Raw genomic sequence first — 22,727 nt, 5'->3', positions numbered from 1 at the left:
CGTCTTCATGAACAGCGCTATAGCAGCGCAGCTATGCCAGTGCAGCTGCGCCACTGTAGCACTTTAGTGAAGATGCTCCTAAGCTGACGGGAGAGCTTCTCCCCTCGGCGCAGTGAATCCACCTCCCCAAGAGGTGGTAGCTATGTCGGCAGTAGAAGCTCTTCCGCCGACATAGCGCTGTCTACACTGGGGGACTAGGTTGGTATAATGTTGCTCAGAGGTGTGGATTTCTGACACCCTGGAGCAACATAGTTATACCGATACAGGTCTGTAGTGTAGACCTGGCCTTAGCCTCCATGCTACCAATTTAAATCTATTGACATTGAGGGGCATAGGGATGGTACTGTTTGAGAAGAATTGTGTCAATGGAAGGCTTCCAACCCTGCAGAAAGTGACTTCCATTGGTCGGTAGAATCAAGGTCTCCTGGGCCAGCATGGAATAAGTAGTATCTTTCTGGCAACTCTTGACAGAAAAAGTATGGTGGGGTGTCCACCCCACACAAGTCTGGAGTGGGTTAATGTGGGCCAGAAGGGGCCAATTAATCTTATATGCTGCACCTGGAGGGAAACCAGAGATTGATAAGCACTGATTGCAGATGAAGCCCAGTGGGGTGGGGGGAAAGAGCTGGGATAAGAGTATAAAGCCAGGAAGTGAGAGCAGGAAGAGGCTGCAAGGAGGAGCTCTTCAGTCACTCCCTTGAGAGGAAGAGAATTGGCCAAGGACAATGAGGAGATCCAGGGGGAGAGTAAGCTCTAGGGTCCTGACACGCACCAGGGATTTTGACAAGAGGTGCAACGTAGCCACACTTTCAAGCAGAACAGAAGTTGCATGTTGTGGCTCGAGGCAAAGGGGTCTAATTTGAGAAAGTGCCCATCTGGATAACATGATATTGAACATCTGCTGATCCAGCTCCAATTGGTCAGTGACAGACTTCCTACTGAGCCAGTCTGTCTAGGAATTCAGTTCACTGACAATAGATCCCGCTTTGAATGACTCCTTTTGATCTCTAACAACAATAAGACTTTTTCTGCCTCCTGGCTCAGCAAAGAACTCCAGGTGTCTTCTTATTTGTTTACATAGGAGTTGTATGTAGAGCTGCTTCTGATATGAAGGAGAATCTTTACTGCCTTGACCTTCACAATTTTTCTCTCTACATTGTTGAGCAGGGAGGAAGAAATCAATTATGGAGTGGTATTCCTGGAATTACAACAAATTAATCTTTCCAGATCATCTGTGACTTCCAGCAGCCACTGAAAACATTATAGTCTGCCTCCTATAAAGGAGAATGAGTATAGAAAGAAAACCTGAGTCACCTACTGTGGGTGTCTAAGTTTAGGAGTTGTCATAGGAATCTGGAGCTGCTACTTCTAACTGAAATGTCAGGACATGTTAGCTGAAATGAAGGCCGATCAGTGCAAAAGAATAAAGACAGTAAGTTTTTCATACAGTGTTCATAAGTACACGATCATTACATGCATGTGATATTACAGCAAGGCTTAACAGCTACTTCTGTTTCCAGATACTTGATTCTGACAGTTTATATCAGACGTCGGTCTATGTATGTACAAGATCAGAGGCCAGAAAAGCAGTGCTCCATTTCCTCCAAAACAGCACCTCCATGAGCTACTGAAGACTTGAATGCAAAAGGCTGACATTACTCCACTTTTATTTCCAGACATTTCTTTTGTTGTTACTACTACTACTAGAGATTGAAAAATTCTCAAAGAGAAAGGAGAGAGACAGTTATAGTCTAAGGAATTAAATACAAGATTGGAAACCTGCCTGTGCTCTTGGGAAAAAGTCATTTCACTTATTTCAGTTTCCCAATCTATAAAGTGGGGATAAGACATCCCCTGCCTACCTTACAGGGTTGTTGTGAGAACTGACCAATTCTTACTATAATAACTACAACTATGAGTTAAATATATAATTATACTTCTCATGAGAAGCACCAATGTCTGCAATCAATGACAGAGCTTAGGGCAGCAGTCCTACGCATTTACAAATTAATTCATTTTAGACAAAAGCAGAACATCATGAGTCTCTGCATTATTTCAAAAGAAATTCATTTGTGACAGATCATTTGAAACTAGATTGCAGAGGTGGGCTAAAACTGTCAAAGATAAGACCATAAATAGAATTGTGACTATAGTATACCGTTACTGAGAGTGGTAATCTATTAAAAATTGCCTTCCAGATAACACCTACCTCATGTGAAGGGGAAAAAATATGTTCTCTTCTTCCAAGGAAAACTGCATGTGTTTTATCCTCCTCCCTTATCAGTGACACTGAAGTTTCTTGCCTCCCTTCCTCCTCTAACCCTTCACCTGCTCCAGTCAACCCATCTCCTCCTGCCTCATGATATTCCTTTTGCCCACTCTCCATACCACCCCTTTCTCCTTAACCTCTCACTCTCATTAGGTTCCTTTCCCTCTGAACACAAATGTGTTATGGTCTCCCCCATCCTAAGTAAAAGCACCTCCTTCTCCAACTAACACCCCATCTCTTTGCTCCCCTTCACCTCTAGATTCACTGAATGTGACACATCTACAATCGTTGCCTCAAGTTCCTCTTCCCCCAGCTCCAACCCTGATCTATTACAATCTAATTTCCTCTCTCTCTACATGCTACTGAAATAAAAATCACTAACAATCCCTCCTCAGCCAAATCTCAGAACCTCACCCTCTTTCACCTCTTGGCTGCCTTTGACATGGATGCTCAGAATCTCCTTTTTGAAATCTGGTCATTTGGCTTCTGTGACTCTGTCCTTTCCTGCTTCTCCTTTTACATCTCTGGTCACTTCAGTATCTATTTCTGTGGAAGTCCCACAGAATTCCGTCCTTAGCCCACTCCTCTTCTCCCTCATGCCTCTTCTCTGGGTGACTTCATTTTCTCAAACAGCTTCAACTACCACATCTGTGCTGATGACTCTCAAATCTGCCTTTCAACTACCTGACTTTCAGTCCTGCATTGCAGCCTACCACTCTGACATCTCTTCCTGGCAGGCAACTGTAACTTAGTGTCCAGGCCAGGCCAAAATCTTACTGTTTGTTCCTCCATCTCTTTGTCTACCCAAAGAGAACTCATCCAAGTCCTCCTCATCTCCTGTCTCAACTACTGCATACTCCCCTCTTTGGGCCTTCATGACACCCACTTCATTTTCCTTATGTCCATTCAAAATGTTGCTGTTAATATCATTTTCTTTGTCCATCATTCTGACTATGTCACTTCTGTCTTTGAGTCTTTCATTGGCTCCTCCTCCAGTACATCAAATACAAGCTTCTGGTCCTTACCTTTAAGGCCTTTCACAATATAGCTCCTCCTTGTGTATTAGTATCTTATCCTCCCAATCCTTTCTACTCCTATTTAGCCAGCATCTCTTGCCTATTTGACTGTTTCTCCCGCAAGTACTGTTGAGCTTTGTTCCATGCTGCCCCTTACGTTTGGAACACCCTGCCCAAACTAGCCCATAAGTCCTACCCTCTTCTCCAAGTCCCTCATCACAACCTACTTCCACCAGGATGCCAGCTAACAATGGCTATAAAGATGCCCTGTATGATTTCTGGTGTTTATCTTATTTATTTGGCCTTTGTAAAACATGTTCTTATTAATGTTTCCCTCAACCGCCTGCTGCCATTCCTTCCAACTGTTTGTTATTTCCACTTCGTAAGTCTTGTCTTATTTAGATTGTATAGTAAACTCTTCACATCAGAGAACTTCATTTATTCTATGTTTGTATAATACCTAGCAAGATTGGGCTCTGATCCTGACTGAGGCCTCTAGAATTCCAGGTCAAGTGGGAAGTCTGTGCACAGAGGTCCTGTGGGACTGGGCCCATTGTCTGTAGATAACATAATACAAAATAATAATAATGCTATGTCTAGTTTATTCTGAATGTAAACAGCTCAATTCATGAATAAAGCCTGAGTAAGAACAGTTCTTAGCTAATTATTCACCATTTGCCAGTTACAAAAAAAAAAAAAAAGTAATTATTTTTCAGATTAAACATGCAAGATACAAAACCAAATATAATGTAAAAGCACTTGCCTGTGGTGCTGAAGTTTTAAGTGGTAATTTATTTTGCAAATTTAGAAGACCTCTTGGGATACTGCTGCATATCTTTAATATTTTAATTTTAAATTAAAGGAAAAGGTTTGTTGCCAGGAAGGTAGGCGTTGCTGGGTAGCAGAGAAAAAGATTGGATGTAGCTGCTGAATCCAACAGACTTTTCCAGCTGACACTAGTAGATACTTGGCCTGCTCCTGCTCACATTTCCCAATGAAGTCAGTGACAAAACTCTCATTAACTCCAAAGGGATTTGGCCCTCTGTTTGGAATGTAAATATTTGCAGTGACGAAAGTAGTAGTTCAGAAAAATCATTCCATTACAAGTATCCTTTTTTAAAAAAAAACACCGAGATTTATATTCATTATTGTTCCCTTACAAAATGAGACAGCTTGCATGTTGCAGATTTCTTAGCACCTATACATTACCCTTAATAAAATCTTGGTTAAAAATGTTCTTTAAAACAATTGCTTCCACAAATAGTTTCTAGAAAACTTGTTGGTTAACACCCATTCACCAGGCAATGCACTGTATAGAGGAACAGATTGAGGCTTGTAATGAGCTGAGCACTACTGTAACTACACTTTAGCAACATATGTTTCTTCCTGAAAAGAAGCACAAATTTTAACAGTAAGGGTAATTAACCACTGGAACAATTTACCAAGAATTGTGGTGGATTCTCCATCACTGGCAACTTTAAAATCAAGATTGAATGTTTTTTTCTAAAAGATATGCTCTAAATAAACAAGAATTAATTCAGAGAAGTCCTACGGCCTGTGAATCTAATGTGCCTTTCATCTAGTACAGACAAGGAGCCTCTATGCACAGAACTCCCATTGATTTCACCTAGAATTGTGTGTGCAGTGGGCTTACAGAATCAGACCCAACATTTAAACATATATTATATATGCTATGTAATTAAATATAGAAATTTGATAGGGTGAAGACCAATAAGTCACCCCACCCTTCTTTCTGCCATTGCCAGACGGTTCCCTAGAGTACATTTTATAGAATGCTATATTGCAACCTTGTACATCTATTTTAAAAGTAATAGTTTCCTGCAAGGCCATGTCTTGTTTTATCTGGAATTTTCACTTCAGAAAAATAACACGTATTAAAACCATATACGTTGCATGCATTGCACAAAAAGAAAGAAAAGTCACTTACTCGCCTAACTTTGCCCAGATAGCCAGTGCTACTCTCAGTATAACTTCAGAACCTTCAAAGAATACTGAATCCCAGATCTTTAAAACTGTATGATTAGGAAGGCATGTAGCAAAGAGGGTCAGGAACCACTGCATTGTGAAGACATTGGTAAGTGGGGGTTCATAGCCTCCTAAAATGGAAAAATTAAGATAGCAAGTCATTCACAATTCATTATTCCCCGAAGTTACTTTATAATGTTGTGCGAACTGGTGCAGTGCTGCATTCTGAAGGCTGCCAATAGTTCCAGGGCCTCTGCTGCTGCTCAAAGCTTTCCCAGTCTGCAGCTGTCTACAGGGTTCTGAATAACAGCAGTGAAAAGTAACATGTCGAATCACTCTGCTGCAGTGTAGAAAAACTGAGACTATGCCTACACTAGAGACCTTACAGAGGCACAGCTGTACCGATGCAGTTGTGTCGCTGTAAGATCTCCCATGTGGCCACTCTGTGCTGACAGGAGAGAGCTCTCCCGTTGACATAATTAAACCACCTCCAACGAGCAGTGGTAGCTATGTTTTTCCACACCCCTGAGCAACATAAGTTTTGCTGACGTAAGTGGTAGTGTAGACATGGCCTGAGCAGCAGCAGAGGTGCTGGTGATGTCTGTAGATCCCAGAAGGTAGCACCACTTAGTTAATACCCATTTCATATTTGGAAGGAGGGTTTTTATTGTACCCTACAATCACAACAGCTAAATTTTTTTTTAAATAAAACTCAAATTCTGCAGAAGTTGATGACAATTGTCCAAAAAAAATTCTCCTACTTGCCCGATGGGGAATCGTTCTTTTAAGTCCTGTCTATTGTATTAAAATCCTAGTGTCCTGACTCAGCAGACACAGCTGTAATGTATTTGGTTTTCCTTTTGGTTTGTTAGCACTTTCATAAAAGATTTAATCCTTCAGTTTAGAATTCTGAAGTTTCACTTTCTGGTGCTTGGAGCATGTTTCATGAATTTTGGTAGTGTGGATTGATTCATAGAAGGTCAGCAATGCTCCCCATCACCCTCCAAAATTACTTGATCACCAAGCCAGCAAACATGAATTAAAGGATTTTTGTTTATCTGTTTTTATACTATTCAGGCAGACATTCACAAGATTATCTCCTAGAAGACTCATTCTTTACAGGGGTCTTCGTAATGTTCAGGTTTGGAACTCAAGGGGCATTCAATTGTAGAATAACAAAAAACTATATCTTGTTAAGGAAAGAATGTTCTGAGGAGTGTTATGTCTCAGAGCTCAGGGTGCAGAGCCATTTTTCAGACAACAAAGATCAGCTCTCAGATTCAAGGACATTTTACACCCTGTGTCACTAGGCATCTAACCAGAAAAATAACAACCAGACATAGGCGTGCGCAGCCCATTTCATTAGGGTGTGCACCCAGGGAGCCCCGCCCTAGCCCCGCCCCTGCCCTAGCCCCGCCCCCACCCTGCCCCCATCCACTCCCTCCTACTTCCCGCCCCCTGACTTCCCCCCTCAGAACCCCCAACCCCCTCTGCTCCTTGCCCCCTGACTGCCCCCCTAGGACCCTACCCCCTACCTGTCCCGACCCTTATCCACACCCCCGCCCCCAGACAGACCCCCAGGACTCCCACGCCTATCCAACCGCTCCCCGCCCCCTGACAGGACCCCCAGAACTCCCAACCCATACAACCCCCCCTGCTCCCTGCCTGCCCCAACCCCTCTCCACACCTCTGCCTCCTGACAGCCCCCCCCCAGAACTCCCGACTCATCCAACCCCCCCAGCTCCTTGTCCCCTGACCACCCCTCCAGAGACCCCTCCCACCCTAACTGCCCCCCCCAGGACCCTCCTTGCTCCCTGTCCCCTGACTGCCCTGACCCCTATCCACCCCCCGCCCCCTGACAGACCCCAGGACTCCCATGCCCCATCCAACAGCCCCTGCTCCCTGACTGCCCCCTCCAGAGACCCCCCACCCCTAACCACCCCCTCAGGATCCCACCCCCTATCCAACCCACCCTGCTCCCTGTCCCCTGACTGCCCCTACCCCTTATCCAATCCCTCTGGCCCCGGACCCCTTACCATGATGAGATGAGGTTCCTAGCCTCCCCGTGGAGCCAAACACTGCCCCGTGGGAGCGCACAGCCCCGGCCCCCAGAGCGCTGCGTGTACGGTGGCATGGCTCCAGGGGAAAGGGGAGTGTGTCTGCCTCCCCGCGGAGCCCCGGCCCCCAGAGCACTGCGCGCGCGGCGGCATGGCTCCAGGGGAGGGGGAAGCGTGTCTGCCTCCCCGCGGAGCCAAACGCTGCCCCGCGGGAGCGCACATCCCCGGCCCCCGGAGCGCTGCGTGCATGGCAGCATGGCTCCAGGGGAGGGGGGAAGGTAGAGGAGGGGCCAGCGGCTTGCTGCACTCGGCCGGGTGCTCCAGCCCGGGAGCACAGACCCCACAGCTTGCCGCGCCGGGAGAGGGTGGCCATTTGCCCACCCCTGCATTAGGGTGTGCCTGGGCACACCCGGCACACCCCGTGCGCACGCCTATGCAACCAGACATGATCTACTGCCATGAATCAGTCTTCCCACAAGAATAACATAATTCAAATACAGATTCCACCAAGAAACTGAAGAGGACATCAAAGGCCATGAAATTAGGCAAAGAACTTTCCAGGACATCCACTGTACTATGCTATGTGATGTAGTATTGTCAGATACATAATTTATGGCACTGTCAACCCAATTCTGTCCACAGCTACTTATGGGGCTAAAGTATCTCCTCATTTGCTTCACCTGCAAGAGCTGTTGGTTCAAGATACGGTTACCAGTATAAGAACAATCTCCTGTCATGTTAACTATGTTAGTCAATTAGTAAAAGGTCAACCGTATCCTTACACAGTTGCTCTCAAAGTTTTAATACACCTCTACCCCAATATAACGCGACCTGATATAACACGAATTCGGATATAATGCAGTAAAGCAGTGCTCCGGGCGGGCGGGGCTGCGCACTCCGGTGGATCAAAGCAAGTTCGATATAACGCGGTTTCACCTATAATGCGGTAAGATTTTTTGGCTCCCGGGGACAGCGTTGTATCGAGGTAGAGATGTATATACATCTTTAAACCACTGTGTTTTTAAAAATGATGCCCAATGAGTTAAATGTGAAAATAATTCAACACCATTTTTGTTGAACCCACCTCTGCTTTCCCTGTTTGCAGCTCTCTGAAGCGTATCCAAGTACTGGGACAATTCAGGAAGTTTCATTCTTAAAAGATCTCGGAAAACAGCCATATCCACAGACAATGCACGAAGATTATTGACAAAATAGCTATCAGGCAGTACTTTGTCGATTAGGTAAATCATGATCTGTAAGAAAATGAGAAAAAGATCAGTCAATCATTTAGGATTGATAAGGAGAGAACAAATGATCTTCCAAGAATAGCAAAAACTCCAATTATAAAATATAAAATGCACTAAAATGTTCTATTCCACTGAGCTATAGCTTAGACACCCTGGCAAAATGTGCCTTAGGTGTCTGATGTTTAATTCAAGAAGGCAACATTATTTTAAGCCAGGGCTGGCTTCAGATTTTTTGTCGCCCTAAGCAAAAAAAAAAAAAAAAAAGGGCGGAGTGCCGCCCCAAAGAGCTGGAATGCCGCCCCTTTAGAAGTGCCATCCCAAGCATATGCTTGGAACGCTGGTGCCTAGAGCCGGCCCTGCTTTAAGCATCCGTAGACATTCCAGGTGCAGAGCACCTGTAGGATTGGGTCCTAAGTGTCAACTCTTCAACAGCAGCTTGCACTGTTAATGGAGGAGTCTGGATAACTTCAAAAAAATAACAGGATGTAAAAGACTAATAGAAGCCACACCACACAATAATTGAAGAAATATTCTGTTAATCAAAGCCAATTTTTGATACTTCTGTTGTTGTATGTGCTAGTGAGATGCTCTGAATTATTTAGGAAATTCTTAAATCCATTAAGTCTGCTCTGTTTAAATGTCACAAATGGAAGACTTGCTATCCGAGTCAGCATCTAAATTACTGGCAGTGTATGTGATGCTGCTCTTTAGAATGCTCTTCCTGCATTTTAGCTGGTGTGATGTGTTACTGTACATTGCACTTCATCTTGTCCTTATACAAGGTAATAAACTGAGCAATATAACAATGCACAGCTCAACAAATATGTTTAATTATACAAAGAAGGCAACTATATTGACAATAATTCACCAACTGATTATGGTGAAATATTTAAGGATCATAAAATGAGACAAATATGATTGCTACCATCTCGATGGAAATTGTTATCTGCAAGTATTTAGAGCACTGATATACCACCTGCCCCTGCAATTTACATACAAGATGTTTTTGCACTGAATGACTGTGTCTTTCCTGCCTGTGACTTTTTAAGCATTTATTAGAAATTTTTACACTTCTATGGATTTCATAGAATTAGCAGAAAAAAGTGTTATATGCAAATAAGCATGACATTTATTTTGCAGCAATGCATTATTTTTGTCTGCATGATTCTCAGAACAACCTCTACTCTTTCTTTGCAATATAATTAAGAGTCCCTTATTTCTCAAAATACATTTATCAGTCTTCTGTTTGCATTATGATTTTTTTCTCCCTTGTGAAAAAAAATTGTGCGTTATTTCTTTATCCTGTTCCCAAGCCTTTGGAACAAGTAATCTAATCTTAATTAGAACTGTAATATATATCCTTGCAGTTCTGCTAATTTCTTATTACTTCAGTTGTAAAGCACTATATTTAACAAAGCCACATGCGCAATGGGTTCTATTTCCATAATGGATTTTGCTTTAAATACTCCAGACATGAAATAGAGAGCTAGAAAGAAAACAAAGCTTTTTATAAGACTTAAATATTCACTTCTGCCTACTTCATTGCCATCAGAAGTGTCTAGGGGTGGGATTTTTTTAAAATAGTGATGTACTTTATTAGCATCCTGTGGTACATTTTCCAGCAATTGGGATATTTCTCACTGGTGTTCAATTCTGTAATTTCTTCCCCATGCCATTCTGTTGTTTAATCTGTTTTTATAAAATCTCTTTAGTATTTTTTTTAAACTAGATGAATCACACGTGTGATTGTTTTTTTCCCCACACAAACTATGGCACTCTTATCTACCATATCCACTTCTACTTCAGTTAGGTTAATTTCATTTACTGAATTTATAAGCAGTTTCTATCTGTATTGAACTGGAGATTTAACATTAATGTGCTTACTTTAACTAGTGAAGTGTCTTAGGAACTGCTCCTTTAATAAACTGGAGAACATGTGGTTGTCATAAAATAAAAGAGATTATAATTGTAAATTATTTAGGCAATCACACAAGGCAATTATGTGGGGAGAAAATTATACAAGGCAAATTTTACTCCATGATATATAGTGGAACTATTATATTTTCCTAATGTTACAACTCTCTCTCTATAATAAAGCAACATATCAGATATCTATCTAGAAATTTATATGTGCTGGACTTTGACTCTGAGAGCTGTTATTTTGCCCATAGTTTCTAAGATTTAAATATATATATAATAATATCTAGAGCAAGGTAAATATCTCTCAGTATCTGAGAGAGTCATGATCTTTAACAATTCAACCCCCATGGTAAACTCCTCATTTACATGACAAACTGTACTTTAGGAAGATCATGCATAACACTGGCAAATCTTGGTCCTGGTACCCTGTAGCAAGGCAGGCCTCAGTTCTGTGGCTTGGACTCTGGATTCTGTGGCACTCTGCAAATATAGCAGCAGCAGCTTTAAATTAAAATGGGAGAGTTCTAAACAATTAAACATGAAAATGAGTAATACACTCAGTACAACAGCACCCAGGATAATTATTTTGATATTCAATTCTACTTACTTCATGCTGATCTCACACTTTGTTTCAAAGTGCTGCAGATTTTTGGACTGACAACACACAAATTCGTCACAGTAGTTGTCAAGGAAAGTCGGAAGCCTGGGTTGCTAGGAAAAGGGCCAGTTGGTGCTTTGGGGGCAGTTTGGGATTGGCTGAAATTCTGGCTCCATTGAAGCCAATGGAAATTTTGCCATGGACTTCACTGGGGCCAGGATTTTACCCATTATCTGGGTATTTTTGCAAAAATGGTCATCAGTGGATGTTAACAGGGGTGACATTTAAAATGACCCATTGAGATGGATCAGTTCTCTGTGAGCTGCTGATTTAGGCTGTCTGCAAACTTATGCATTGGTACACTAAGTTCACCTTTTAAAGGTAATCCTCACTATCACAAGAGTTAGAAACACAGCACGTGGTTTTACTCACTTTCAGGGCATCCCCTTCATTGCCTTCCATTACTTCTAAGATGAGTGCAGCTAGTATATTAAAGCCTTGGCAATATCCAACTGATTTGTTCCATCTAGCATAAGCCAGCAGAACTCGTTTCAACACAACTCGGTCCTGCTCTGCCTCCTGGCCACAGTAAGAACTGCAACCAGTTCGGTGAAGATCCTAAAATAGAAAAGATATTTGAGATGTTCTTCTATTCCACTCCCTTACTTCTTGTCTCCCCCATCCTGCCACACACACACACACACACACTTATGTTCCCACTGTTTGAAGAGATTAATTTTTATTTTAAAATGTTTAGCTTATTGAAGGAATGACGTAGTTTGAGCAAAGGGCTGGAATCCCGGAAAGCCTTGAGTTCTAGCAGGAACTGAGCCACCAGCTCACTTGACCTCCTTGTTCCCGAACAACAGAGCAGGAAAATTGGGTGTAAAGAAGACCACTCTGTAAACCAGATGGTGCATCTGAAACTGTCCTAGATAAATAAATTACCAAAAGTATGCCGGTATCTGACTGTCCCTGAAATATCAATAAGGTTACAAGCTATCTTTAAAGAGATAAAACATAAATAGCTGCAAAATTATTTTTAAAACATTCTCATTTGTAAAGTGCTGTTTACTTCTGAAAAATTATCAAATCCAGAAAAAAGTGTTAAAAGAAAGTTGTACCCATATCTTAACCAGAAGCCTAAAAGAGAAATATTACATATCTCCTTTTTTCAAACACTTCTCTGCATAGAGAAAGAATTACAATGTGAATCTTAGTGAATGGAATATCGTGATTTGTTGCCACTATAAAGTATGGAACAAGGTACTAGAGTGGGTGGTTGTAGGCGACTAACATTAAAATTAGCAGCTGCAATTTCAAGTTCAGTTCTAGAGCTGAATATAAATTTTATGCTGTTATACATACTATTTTCTAAAGACTCTTTTTAACACTGTGCTTGAGCAAACCATTAGTCCTTTAGACGTTAACAGTGCATTCTTTGTAATTGCACTTTGTGTTAGCAAATGAATAAAGCCAACATCCTTTTTGACATGCAAAGAGAAAATAGGAATCATTTACATCAAATTGCAAAAATATTGCCAGACTCCTTATTTTTTATGCCAGCAAAAAATACATTGTTCTGGAGGTTGTAACTCATTTGTGAGTGAAAGGCACAAACATGTACAGCACTTTTAATTTTTAATAAGGCACTGTACAGGCAAGATCTATAATTTAGAGTTACCAAGTCTGGGTAGTGTTTTTCAAACAAATATTCAGAAATGTAAGCATCATCACTTAGGTATACTGGTGCTAAAGCAAAGATGGAATTTAGAAGATATTATTTTCCTGAAATGATCAATGTAAAACAGACTAAGCTGCAAGACACTAGAGCTATGTAAACCATAATTTGAACTATGATGTTCTCTTCCCAAAACTGGCTCTTATTTTAAAAAGAAATGACACAACAACTGAAACACATACAGAGTGAAGGATATTTCACTACTGTAGTCTACGTGACAACACAGTCAACTTATTACATCACAGTACGGGTGGATACCAGCAAATATTTTCTTTATATTATACAAGGTCCACCAAAACCTTAATCAGAAATTTGCTAGACCATTATTAATTCAGCAAGTATGATCCTCAAGCGAGCAAGCAAACATCACTTTACATATCAGAACATTACATCATCTCTAGGAGGTCTAGAAAGTTTCTTTACAAACACAACTAAAACAACTCTGGGCTACAAACTTTACATGACCGACAGTACAGTGGACAATTGAGAGAATGTAGACAAATACAATATACTGAAGGAAAAGATGAATTACCCTATAACAGCTGGTTGTCTCTCTGCTAGTAGATGCTAACAAACAAGTATTTTGCAAAAAATCTCTCTCCAATACAGGCTCATATTGTGCCCTCTACATCTGTGCATAGAGGGTCCCCTCCATACGCAGATCTCCCCACACTCCCAAGTGGAAGAGAGGACTCAACTTCCTCCCTGGCACCACTCCCCTCAGGCTTCTTCACAGAGCCAGAGATATGAACTGGGGAAGGACTGGAGACTGGGTGGGCCAGAGGGGCTGTCTCCCAACCAGCTCCACAGACTTTCGGTAAAAATATTATCCAGCCCCAGGATATATTGTCTTTTCCATGTAGCCCTCCCAACTGCTGCCAGGGTAGCACAGGACCAGAGGCAGGAGACCTTTAAGGGACTGAGTTGTAAAGGTCCAGGATTTCTGCATGGACATGCCTAGAGTTCTGCAAGGTTTAGGGGCAGGTGATGTGACCATTTCTACAAGATGTCGAAAGAAGCAAATGAGCCTCTCCAAATAGGACTGTCTGAGGAGATCCCCACGGAGATTTCCTCCCCCGGCCCAACTCTGAGTGTTGGGAGGGGACAAACTGAGCAGATGGCATCACTGGCAAAGCAAGAGTAAAATGTGCCTTTCATTAACCTCTCTCTCCATTACTTCTCTCTGAATAACAAGAACGCTGGAGGTGGAAATCAGGCAAAAAGAATTTTCTACCAACAGCAACAGCACTGAAACAAATTATTTTCTTGAATTTCAACAATTAATATGCAAGAATAGGCAAGAATGCCCAGAGGAACAGTAACAAGGAGAAGTACATTTTAGGAATGCAGTAGCAGAAAATTAAACAAATTCAACACCTCCCAAAAAACATTTATTTATTTTCCATGGAGAAATCTTTAAAAAATTATATTTTATGCACACAAACATATCAGCTGAAATGCCAATTACCTTTACAATCTGAATGCCCATGGAGTCATCATCAGGATTACTTCTGTCATTGAAAGTGAAGCGCATAGTTTTATCCCAGTCAATTGCTATACTATGAAGATAGTGATCTGCTAGGGTCAGCCAAACCTAAAGATACATACAACATGACAATAAGATGCATTATTCCATTCCTACTTTAAAATAAGAGCAGTTTATACATACTGGTACGTAATTCTATGAATCTCACCAGTTCTGATTTTCCTTTAGATACAACAAATGCAGAAGGAGGAAAAGAAGGATGTAAATCTTTTCTGTGTCTAAACAATTTCTATATAATAAAAGCAATATCCCTGCTTTCTAAAATGCAAATCGAGGGCCCAGTCTTGAAGGTGTTACTCAGGTAGAACTCCTACCGACTTCCAGGGAAACTTTGTGTGAATAAAAACCAAAGCCCCACTCATTTCCTGCAGATCCTCCATGTGACCGTCTTCTGTGCATGAGAAGAACTGGGGGTGCTAGCTATCTTCACAGCACTATCCCCCACAGACATAGGGGTCAGGAATCCAAATGTAAGGGAGAGTCTGATCTGCAAGACTGGTAAAGGTAGGGCCAGATGTACTGCTCACATCATCCCTTCCACTACATGGTAATCAACAGGGAATCTGTTGAAAAGATAACACAGCCCCAAGCTGCACATTCCACAAACTTTGTGATGGAATGATCTGCTGGAAAACCTGCAAGAGAAACCTTGTACAAGTTCTCTCTCTGCTAGCTCTCTTCGGAAGAGGGAGGGTTCTGTTTTTGTTTTGTTTGTTTTTCAATACAAAGGAGCAGGTGATTTGACCCGGAGTAGGGACTTCAGGGTTGGATCCAAAGAATTATTTGGTTTATACTAAGCTACTGTGACTGTGGCTTTATGAACTGCTGGCATTCAGATGTATTTTTGAAACATTAGCCTGGTTTCAAGCACAGGGACTACATACATAGCATGCTCTGAGGCGCATCTGTGACTCTAGGCTAGTATACAGCCTATGAAGTTAGGCAGAAAATATTGGATTCTGTAAAGAAATGCTGGACTTTAAACAAAGATACAAGGAACCTTAGAGATAGGGATATCATGGCAAATGTCATTATCTCTAAATGATAACTGGATGAGCCCATCTTTAAAGGGGAGATTTCTACATCCACACTAGGAAAATAAAATCAGTGCTTAAAATGGTGGCACATATCAGAAGAGCACACAGGTACAATGCAGATTCGGAACCTATTTGCTAAGTAAGTTTTGAACTCCCACTCCAAATAGACTTTTTGTCGATTATTAATAGGCTAACAGATAACAATTTAGTAAAGAGCATTGGTATATAATTTTACCTAATTCAAGGCAGGGTGGTAGGCCACAACATAACAATGGTTAATAATGACAAAGGATTGCTTTGCAGGAGGGTGGAAGAAATGGTGAAAGGGAAGGGGAGTTGATCTACATATTCTAAATGAGAAAAGCCCTTCCCACACTTCCCACAGTAATAAACAGTTAAATAGTCACCTACAGCTTGCAGAATCATAGATTTCCTACATTTCCCCTTTCCCACACAGTACAGGTCTCTTGTGCAGAGGAACGACTTGTGCTGCTGCTGCACCGCCACACAGCATTTGCTGGTAGGGAGAGCAGTAAAATGAAACTCCAGTAATGCTTGCTGGTTTCATACTCCATTTCTGCTGGGTCAAGAGGAAAAGTGTCCTGTACAAAAGGAGCAGCACGGATACTGTCCTCCACCTGTGCTGGAGGAAGTTTAACCTTTGCCCTGCCCCTACCCACCCCTACCAGCTGAGGAGGATCTCTCACTGGGCTGCAGCCGTATAGAATGCTTCTTCCTAGTTCAGCAGAAATGTGAAAGGGTGTGGGGGAGGCAATGCCAGTTTCATTCCACTTGCTCCTCTGGCTAGCTAAACAATGAGTGCATGAGCAACAGCACAGATATGGTCTTGATGAGGGGGAGGAAAAAGAGTCTGTACATTGCGTCACTCTTTGCAAAGCTTCACAGAACAAGTGACGGAGCAATAGCAGACAGGTTATTAGAGGGGAGCAGGGAGAAAGACTTCATAATAGGGAAGAAAATGGCAGCTGAAAGACTCCAATGTGATGCAAATGGATTACTTATTAAAAGAATTAAGGGGGAATGATACCCCTATGATTGTTTATTTTATTCTCTCTTAATCTGAAAGAGAAAATGGTTTGGGTTGGAGGGACAGGGAGTGCGGGACTATAGGCTCAAGTGAGACCTAGGTGAACTATGGTTTTAAACCGAGTTAAGATATTAGCAGGAGCAATAGGCCCAAAGCCTGTGACCAAAAAGAATGAGATCATGAGAAAGAAGAGTTGTTGTGTTAAACCTGTAGTGACCCTGTGAAATACCCGTCTTATCTTACTTAAGGTTTGGGTTGAAATAATAGAAATAAAACACAGTTAACTGGGCATGTGCAGTAAATAATTGTAAACAACAGTAAATAACATGTGCAGTAAATAATTGGCTGTATGAGAAACTACTTCATACGGCCTTAGCTAAGGTGCGATAATTTGCAGTGACATCACTTGTTTGTTAAAGGGTATAAAAAAGTAAACTCTTAAGGGTTCATTGCTAACATCTGCCTGACCACGTTGGGAGTCGACCAATATGGGTCTAAGCATCCTTAGCCCATTTGTAAGGAATCTTGATCATATGCCTATAAATATTTTGTTACTGTTTGGCTGGAGTAAATTGCTATTATTTAGGCTTTGTAGGCATGTTTACAGTAATTGTTTGCCCTTTGGATTTAATAAAGGAATTTATGGTTAAATTAGTGTCATGGTAATACCCTGCATAAGTAATAATAATTCCAACAGGGAGTAAGAAAGGAAAAGGAGAAAGATCCCAACACACAACATTATATTAAACCATGTATATATATTACGTATGTTTTAATCCTTCTGTAGGGTTGCTTGGATGAAACTGAGGTCAGAATATGTCCCACATTTAGTCCGTACAAAAGTCTGTTGCACAAGGTTTTAAATGTTGGGGATATGGCTTCAAATCTTATTTAAGGGAGCATTAAGGTGGATTTAGTGATCTCAATGTAACTCCCAGTGGGTACATTTCTACATCACTAACCCAGTGCTGTTTCACATTAATAGCAGTCTCTAATGCACATCATTCCTTACCCTCAGCTCCCCTATTATTCCAGCACTCTGCCTTTCCCTGACCAAATGTTTATGTGGGAATTCTTGTCAGTACTATGCCTTGGTGACAGTAGTTATCAACTTCTACTTCATAAATGTAAAGGCTTGTCTTCCCTGGAGGTTTGCCCTGATTTCAGGCATTAATGTTCAGCTATTGGGAAAGATTCATCAGCGCAAACTCTTGGTGTAGACGGAGTAAAGTGGTAAAAGCCAAAATCTGCGCTAGTACAGCTTACCTGAGTTTCAAGAATGAGCAACACCACTAGTGTAAACAGCAGCTTTGCCTGTCTGTGCAACAGTGCAGCTCCACAAGCGGCTGGTCCTTGATATTTTTGAACCAGCAAAAATCCCCAGTGCATACAAAGCTTAAGACTCTCAAATTCATACCATCTCTAAACCACATGTGACTGCAATTATCTTGTGAAGTGTACAGATCTACCTACCTTCCTCCTCCACTCCTTTGGTATTCCTGTTGGCAGTCTGGCCACTGCTTTGAGAGCATCATACCACTAAAAGCAAAAACATCCAGCACAGAAAACATATGGAATTAGTTTAATTCAGAAATATGTGAATATGTGCAATACTGCAGGTAAGAAACATTCATTTTATTTCCCATGTTTAAGAAATTACATGCTTAGCTATAAAATGGACCAGTGCCTAGAGTTAATAAATAAACCCTAATTAAAAGCAAAATATAATCTTATAAGACTAATAATTTATGTATATAACAAAAAATATAAGACTGACATTATGAGAATTCTGAGATGTCAGGGAAAACAAAGAAATTGCATTACAATTTCCAAAATGTTAGTTGGAACAAATCTTTATGTAGTGGCAACTAATATACCCACATTAAGATGAAATGTGCATTGCTTTGTTTTGTAAGTAACACAAGTACAGTGAAAAGGAAATTTCAGTCTTTTAAAAACAAGTGAAAATAAATGAAGTTACCTGCTGAAAACCATTTTGACCTAAAGATGGTTCAAGAGTAAACTTCAACTTTGTATCAACCCCTAGAGACAATAGTAAAACAAAAGGGAAAAAAGACAAACCACAATCATGATCACTATTTAGAAAAGGAAAAAAATTAAATTAAGTCAAAAGAAAATACAGAACTCTAAATTGAACTACTGTATGTAATTCTGAATGACTGCATTCTATTCCTTTTTTCCATCAATTCCTGTTTTCAAAGTAAACTGAAGGTGTACGTTAAAAAGTATACATATAACATTTTAAAATGGAATAATCCCCTGTTCAGTATATTACTGTGGTTCAGCATAACATATTTTGCTAAAATCACTGCATACTGAGGGATCCCCTACATGGCCATTGTACACTGTGTGCATATTATGAGAAAGTTAGAGCTCTTTACCTTCCCTCTCTTCTCCAGTGGACTTTTCCATTACCATAGGTTTTATAATAAATAACCTGTTGTAATGGAATGTTATATAAGTAAAATAAAAACTTGTTGCAATGGAAAAGTCCACCAGAGAAGACAGGGAAGGTAAAGAGCGCTGACTTTTTCATAATGTGTGCACAGTGTACAATGTCCATGTAAGGATTCCTTGGTATGCAGTGAGCTGCATGACCCTTAAAGTATCTTATGCTAAACCACAGTAATATACTGAACAGGGGATCATTCCATTTTTAAAGCATGCTATCTATTTATAAAAATATAAAATACCTTTTCTTTCCATGTGCTTCAATTTATGGATATTAAAACACTGGATGCTCATTTTTATTTTGTTACATTAATAAAATCAGTATATTGCTCAGTATGTAATATTTAATATCGTATCATTTATCCATATTCTGTTTAACTTTGGCTAGTACTCCCATTTAAACTTAAGAGTTTCTTCTGGCTATTAATGTTAATTAATCTTTTTAATATAGATAACACATTTTTCAAATGCAAACTCATGTGTGAAACTAGGATCTCAGGCTTGGCCTGTAATAGATTCTGATTATGGCATCTGGACACACCATAATATATATAAAAATACATATAATCTGATTTATGTCATGCATGTTAGATTAAATTAGTCCTCAATCATTCAGAATGTCGCTGTCCAAAACCAAGGTGCTGAACAGTCCAATATTTCATTCTTCACATTCTCTTGCTCTAACTGTTATTAGAGGAATGCATACAAAAGAATAAAGCCCTTCTTAAAGACATTTTTCCAGTAACATTTGATTAATGGCACCATGTGTGCTTTGTATTTAAAATGTTTCCATATGAAGGTGGTCTTTCCTAAGATACAGATTCATGGATCAACACTTTGTATATAATTTTTTATATCAACGTAAAGAGCTCAGTGCTGCAAGCTGCCAAATGCCTTAAATGTAAGTCATCAGAAACACGCCACATTTTACTGGATTAGGCCTTGTGTGTTTGGAAAAAAATGTAGTGCCATTTGCTAATGCTTGGTAGTTAAGCTTTGACAGTATTTCCATATGAAACTGATTATGAGGTGTTTAGAACATGACTTGGGGGGGGAGAAGGTGGTATATAAAGGTTTAGACTGAAAGCAAAGTTTAAAAAAAAAATAGCAAACAAATCTCTACCCTAGATTTGGCCATTTTAAAATTGTATCAGGGAATTTACCATTTGGATGCTTTTATCTGCACTGTTCAGCTAACAACAGCCTTACTGGGTTTGGGGATATTAAAGCATTTGTCTATATTAATATTTTCGATACCTTAAAAAAAAAAGGAGATGTTTTTTGAACATTTTGGCGCTTATACCTGGCAATAATTACTTATTAGGATTCACCTCCCACCCCCCAGCACGCAAAAGGAGCCAGATCACATTTGCTGCAAACATGTGTCAGTACAACAAAACCATGTCTCATCCCTAAACTGTCTATTACTGAGTACAGGAAACAATAAGGAAACAATTCAGCAATTTATGTAACTTCAGGCGAATAGCTAGCTGCACTTTTGTTGAAGTGTAACTCCAGATGACACCTTAAGGTAACATGTTCTGGTATCAGCAAAAGGTAGATGGAAGCAATAGCCCTCCAGAATAGTCATGCACTTCCCCTCAACTTAGTACTCAAATACAGAGAGCATTCCAGCTTTCTAGAGCTTAAAGACCCACCTAATACCAAGGCCTCTGTATTCCTGCAATTTACACAAGGAAAACACCACTAGCAAAGCCAGCCGGGAGTAGTGACGGCTGTGTCTGGACAAATATAATCTTGAAAACAGGCAGAATGTTGTTATCCACCTGATGTCTGAACCTCAAGATCAAAGACCCCAGACATGGCAGCAGATACAGTGGAGACTTGTTCCGAATAAATGAGATCTAAGGACTCCCAGATCTCAACTCACAAATGTCTTCCAGATGATGGCATTGAATTAATAAAGGTGTGATGTCACTAGGCAGAAAAGAGAGAGAGCTGTCTGCAGATTGCCCAGGGAGATACACTGACATGGCCACCCTGAGTTAGACCAATTGACGGGGCATCTCTCTAAGATTAATTAATAACTCCTTACCATATTGTTTTGCCTTATATAAAAGAGCCACCGATCAAAATGTGGAGGCATAGAGGAGGCGTCATACGTTCATACGTAGTGTTTCTCCCTGTCCTACTGGGTTGCCCGACAGGGCCTGTCACGCAGAGATGGCAAAGTGCCCTCAGCCATTCCTCACAGAGAGGAGGACTCTCATTCAGCGGCAAAGCGCTGACAGTGCGGGCAGGACCCGGCCTGGCCTCACGCCCGCCCCGCCCCGCCGAGCAGCCTCGGCAGGACACGGCGATTCGCTGGCGTGTAACAGGCCGCCCGCACCGAGCCCGCAGCAGGGCAGGAGCTGCGTGTCCGCTGCCCAGAGAGAGCCCGCGCCTGGGGGCTTTACCCTGAGAGTGCGGGGAAGGGACAGTCCCCTCTCGGCAGCCCGACGCAAGCGGCACGAGGAGGGTTTTAATGCAGATGCCGAGTGCAATCGCTGCATCACGGCAAGGGGCCGCCGCCTCTCCCGGCACAGCCCTGCAGCACGGCGCTGGAGAGGCTGCGGCTGACAGGGAGCGGCCATTTGCCTTGGGCACGTCCTTGGCAGACACGCCCGAGGCACCTCCGGTCCCACATCCCCCCCCCTCCCCCCCGCCCCGCGAGCGGCGCCTACCCAGGGATTTCATCTCGGTCCTGCTCCCCGCCCGGGAGAAGCGCGTGTCAGTGACGGGCAGCGGCCGCCCGCGCTCCTCTCCGCCGCCCCACACCGCTCCCCGGCCGGGGTAAGCCTGGCTAAGAGCATTAGGGAAGCAGCCGCGGCACAGAAGCGCCACTTTTAAATCCAAGCCCGGGCCAGCGGAGGGGCCCGGGGAGCAAAGCCCGCCGAGGTCCTTCGCCCGCCCCGGCCCACGCCCACGCTACCTGGCTCCAAGGTGCAGAGCAGGCGAGGAGCCGTCCTGGAAATACAGCTCCTCTTCTTTAACACATTGCTCAGGATGGTGCCCACGCCGCCACCTGTGTTTTGCCTCTTTAAACATCTTCCCCCACGTCTCAGGGAGCCCGTCAGCTTGTCCTGTCTCATGGGTGCCCACGGGGCTGAGACAAACCATCCACGCTGTGCCAGCAGCGGCCTCTCCCCGGCAGGTGCAGCCCAGCTCCCCCCGTGACGCAAATTCAGCTGGAGTTCTGCTTTATTTACAGCTTTGCAAGGCTTTCCTCTGAGGCCGAAATCTCTCCCGTTAGGGCAGCAGGCGGGCGGGTCTGCGAGGCACTACACCGAGACAGGGTGCAAGGCGTTGGAGTATGTTGCAGAAGCTCTCATTGCTGGAGGACATCTGCAGTGCAGAGACAGCAAAGTCGAGGTGCCGAAGAGACGGGGGGAAGCGGAGCCCGCCCACAATCCCTCCCAGCATCACTGACTGAAAACCCAGCAGAGTTCCCTCCGCCTCCTCCAGCACCACCTGGGAGCAAGCAGGCAGCAATCTAAAGGAAGCAGGAGCTTGGTTTAAAATAAAATGAATCTCAAGAGTAACTGGATTGCAGCATCTATCAAAGAGCTTGTCACCGCAACACAGGAAGGGTTGGGAGGAGCAGCACCACTAACCACTTGGGTACATTCTGTGTGCTATGCATGCAGCACTTTAATAGTGCAGGAAAGCAGCTGCTACTGTCTCTGCTTTGTAAACAGATAAGCCAGCACAAGCCATAATGACATGTCTAAGAACCTATATGCCTATTATTTTTCAACAATGGTCAAGACTGATATTTCTGCAAAGGATT

At 42.2% G+C, this 22,727-nt stretch overlaps 1 protein-coding gene across 2 annotated transcripts in view; it reads right to left on the bottom strand.

Moving 5' to 3' along the window:
* Positions 1-22,029, bottom strand: part of TBC1D30 (TBC1 domain family member 30) — a 39,250-nt gene extending 17,221 nt beyond the window's left edge. For both annotated transcript variants that reach the window (XM_065413973.1, XM_065413977.1), the window contains exons 1-7: positions 21,870-22,029; positions 18,447-18,508; positions 17,939-18,004; positions 14,303-14,428; positions 11,526-11,711; positions 8,413-8,581; positions 5,234-5,402 (exon numbers count right to left, since the gene is read on the bottom strand). In XM_065413973.1, coding sequence (XP_065270045.1) covers positions 5,234-5,402; positions 8,413-8,581; positions 11,526-11,711; positions 14,303-14,428; positions 17,939-18,004; positions 18,447-18,508; positions 21,870-22,029 — 938 coding nt within the window. The remainder of the gene's footprint in view (positions 1-5,233; positions 5,403-8,412; positions 8,582-11,525; positions 11,712-14,302; positions 14,429-17,938; positions 18,005-18,446; positions 18,509-21,869) is intronic.
* Positions 22,030-22,727: the final 698 nt, after the last annotated feature.

Source organism: Emys orbicularis, chromosome 1, assembly GCF_028017835.1.
Source record: "Emys orbicularis isolate rEmyOrb1 chromosome 1, rEmyOrb1.hap1, whole genome shotgun sequence".
NCBI classification, from domain to species: Eukaryota; Metazoa; Chordata; order Testudines; family Emydidae; genus Emys; species Emys orbicularis.
The sequence above is the reverse complement of the archived record's forward strand: the minus strand, read 5'-3'. Positions and strand labels throughout refer to the sequence as shown.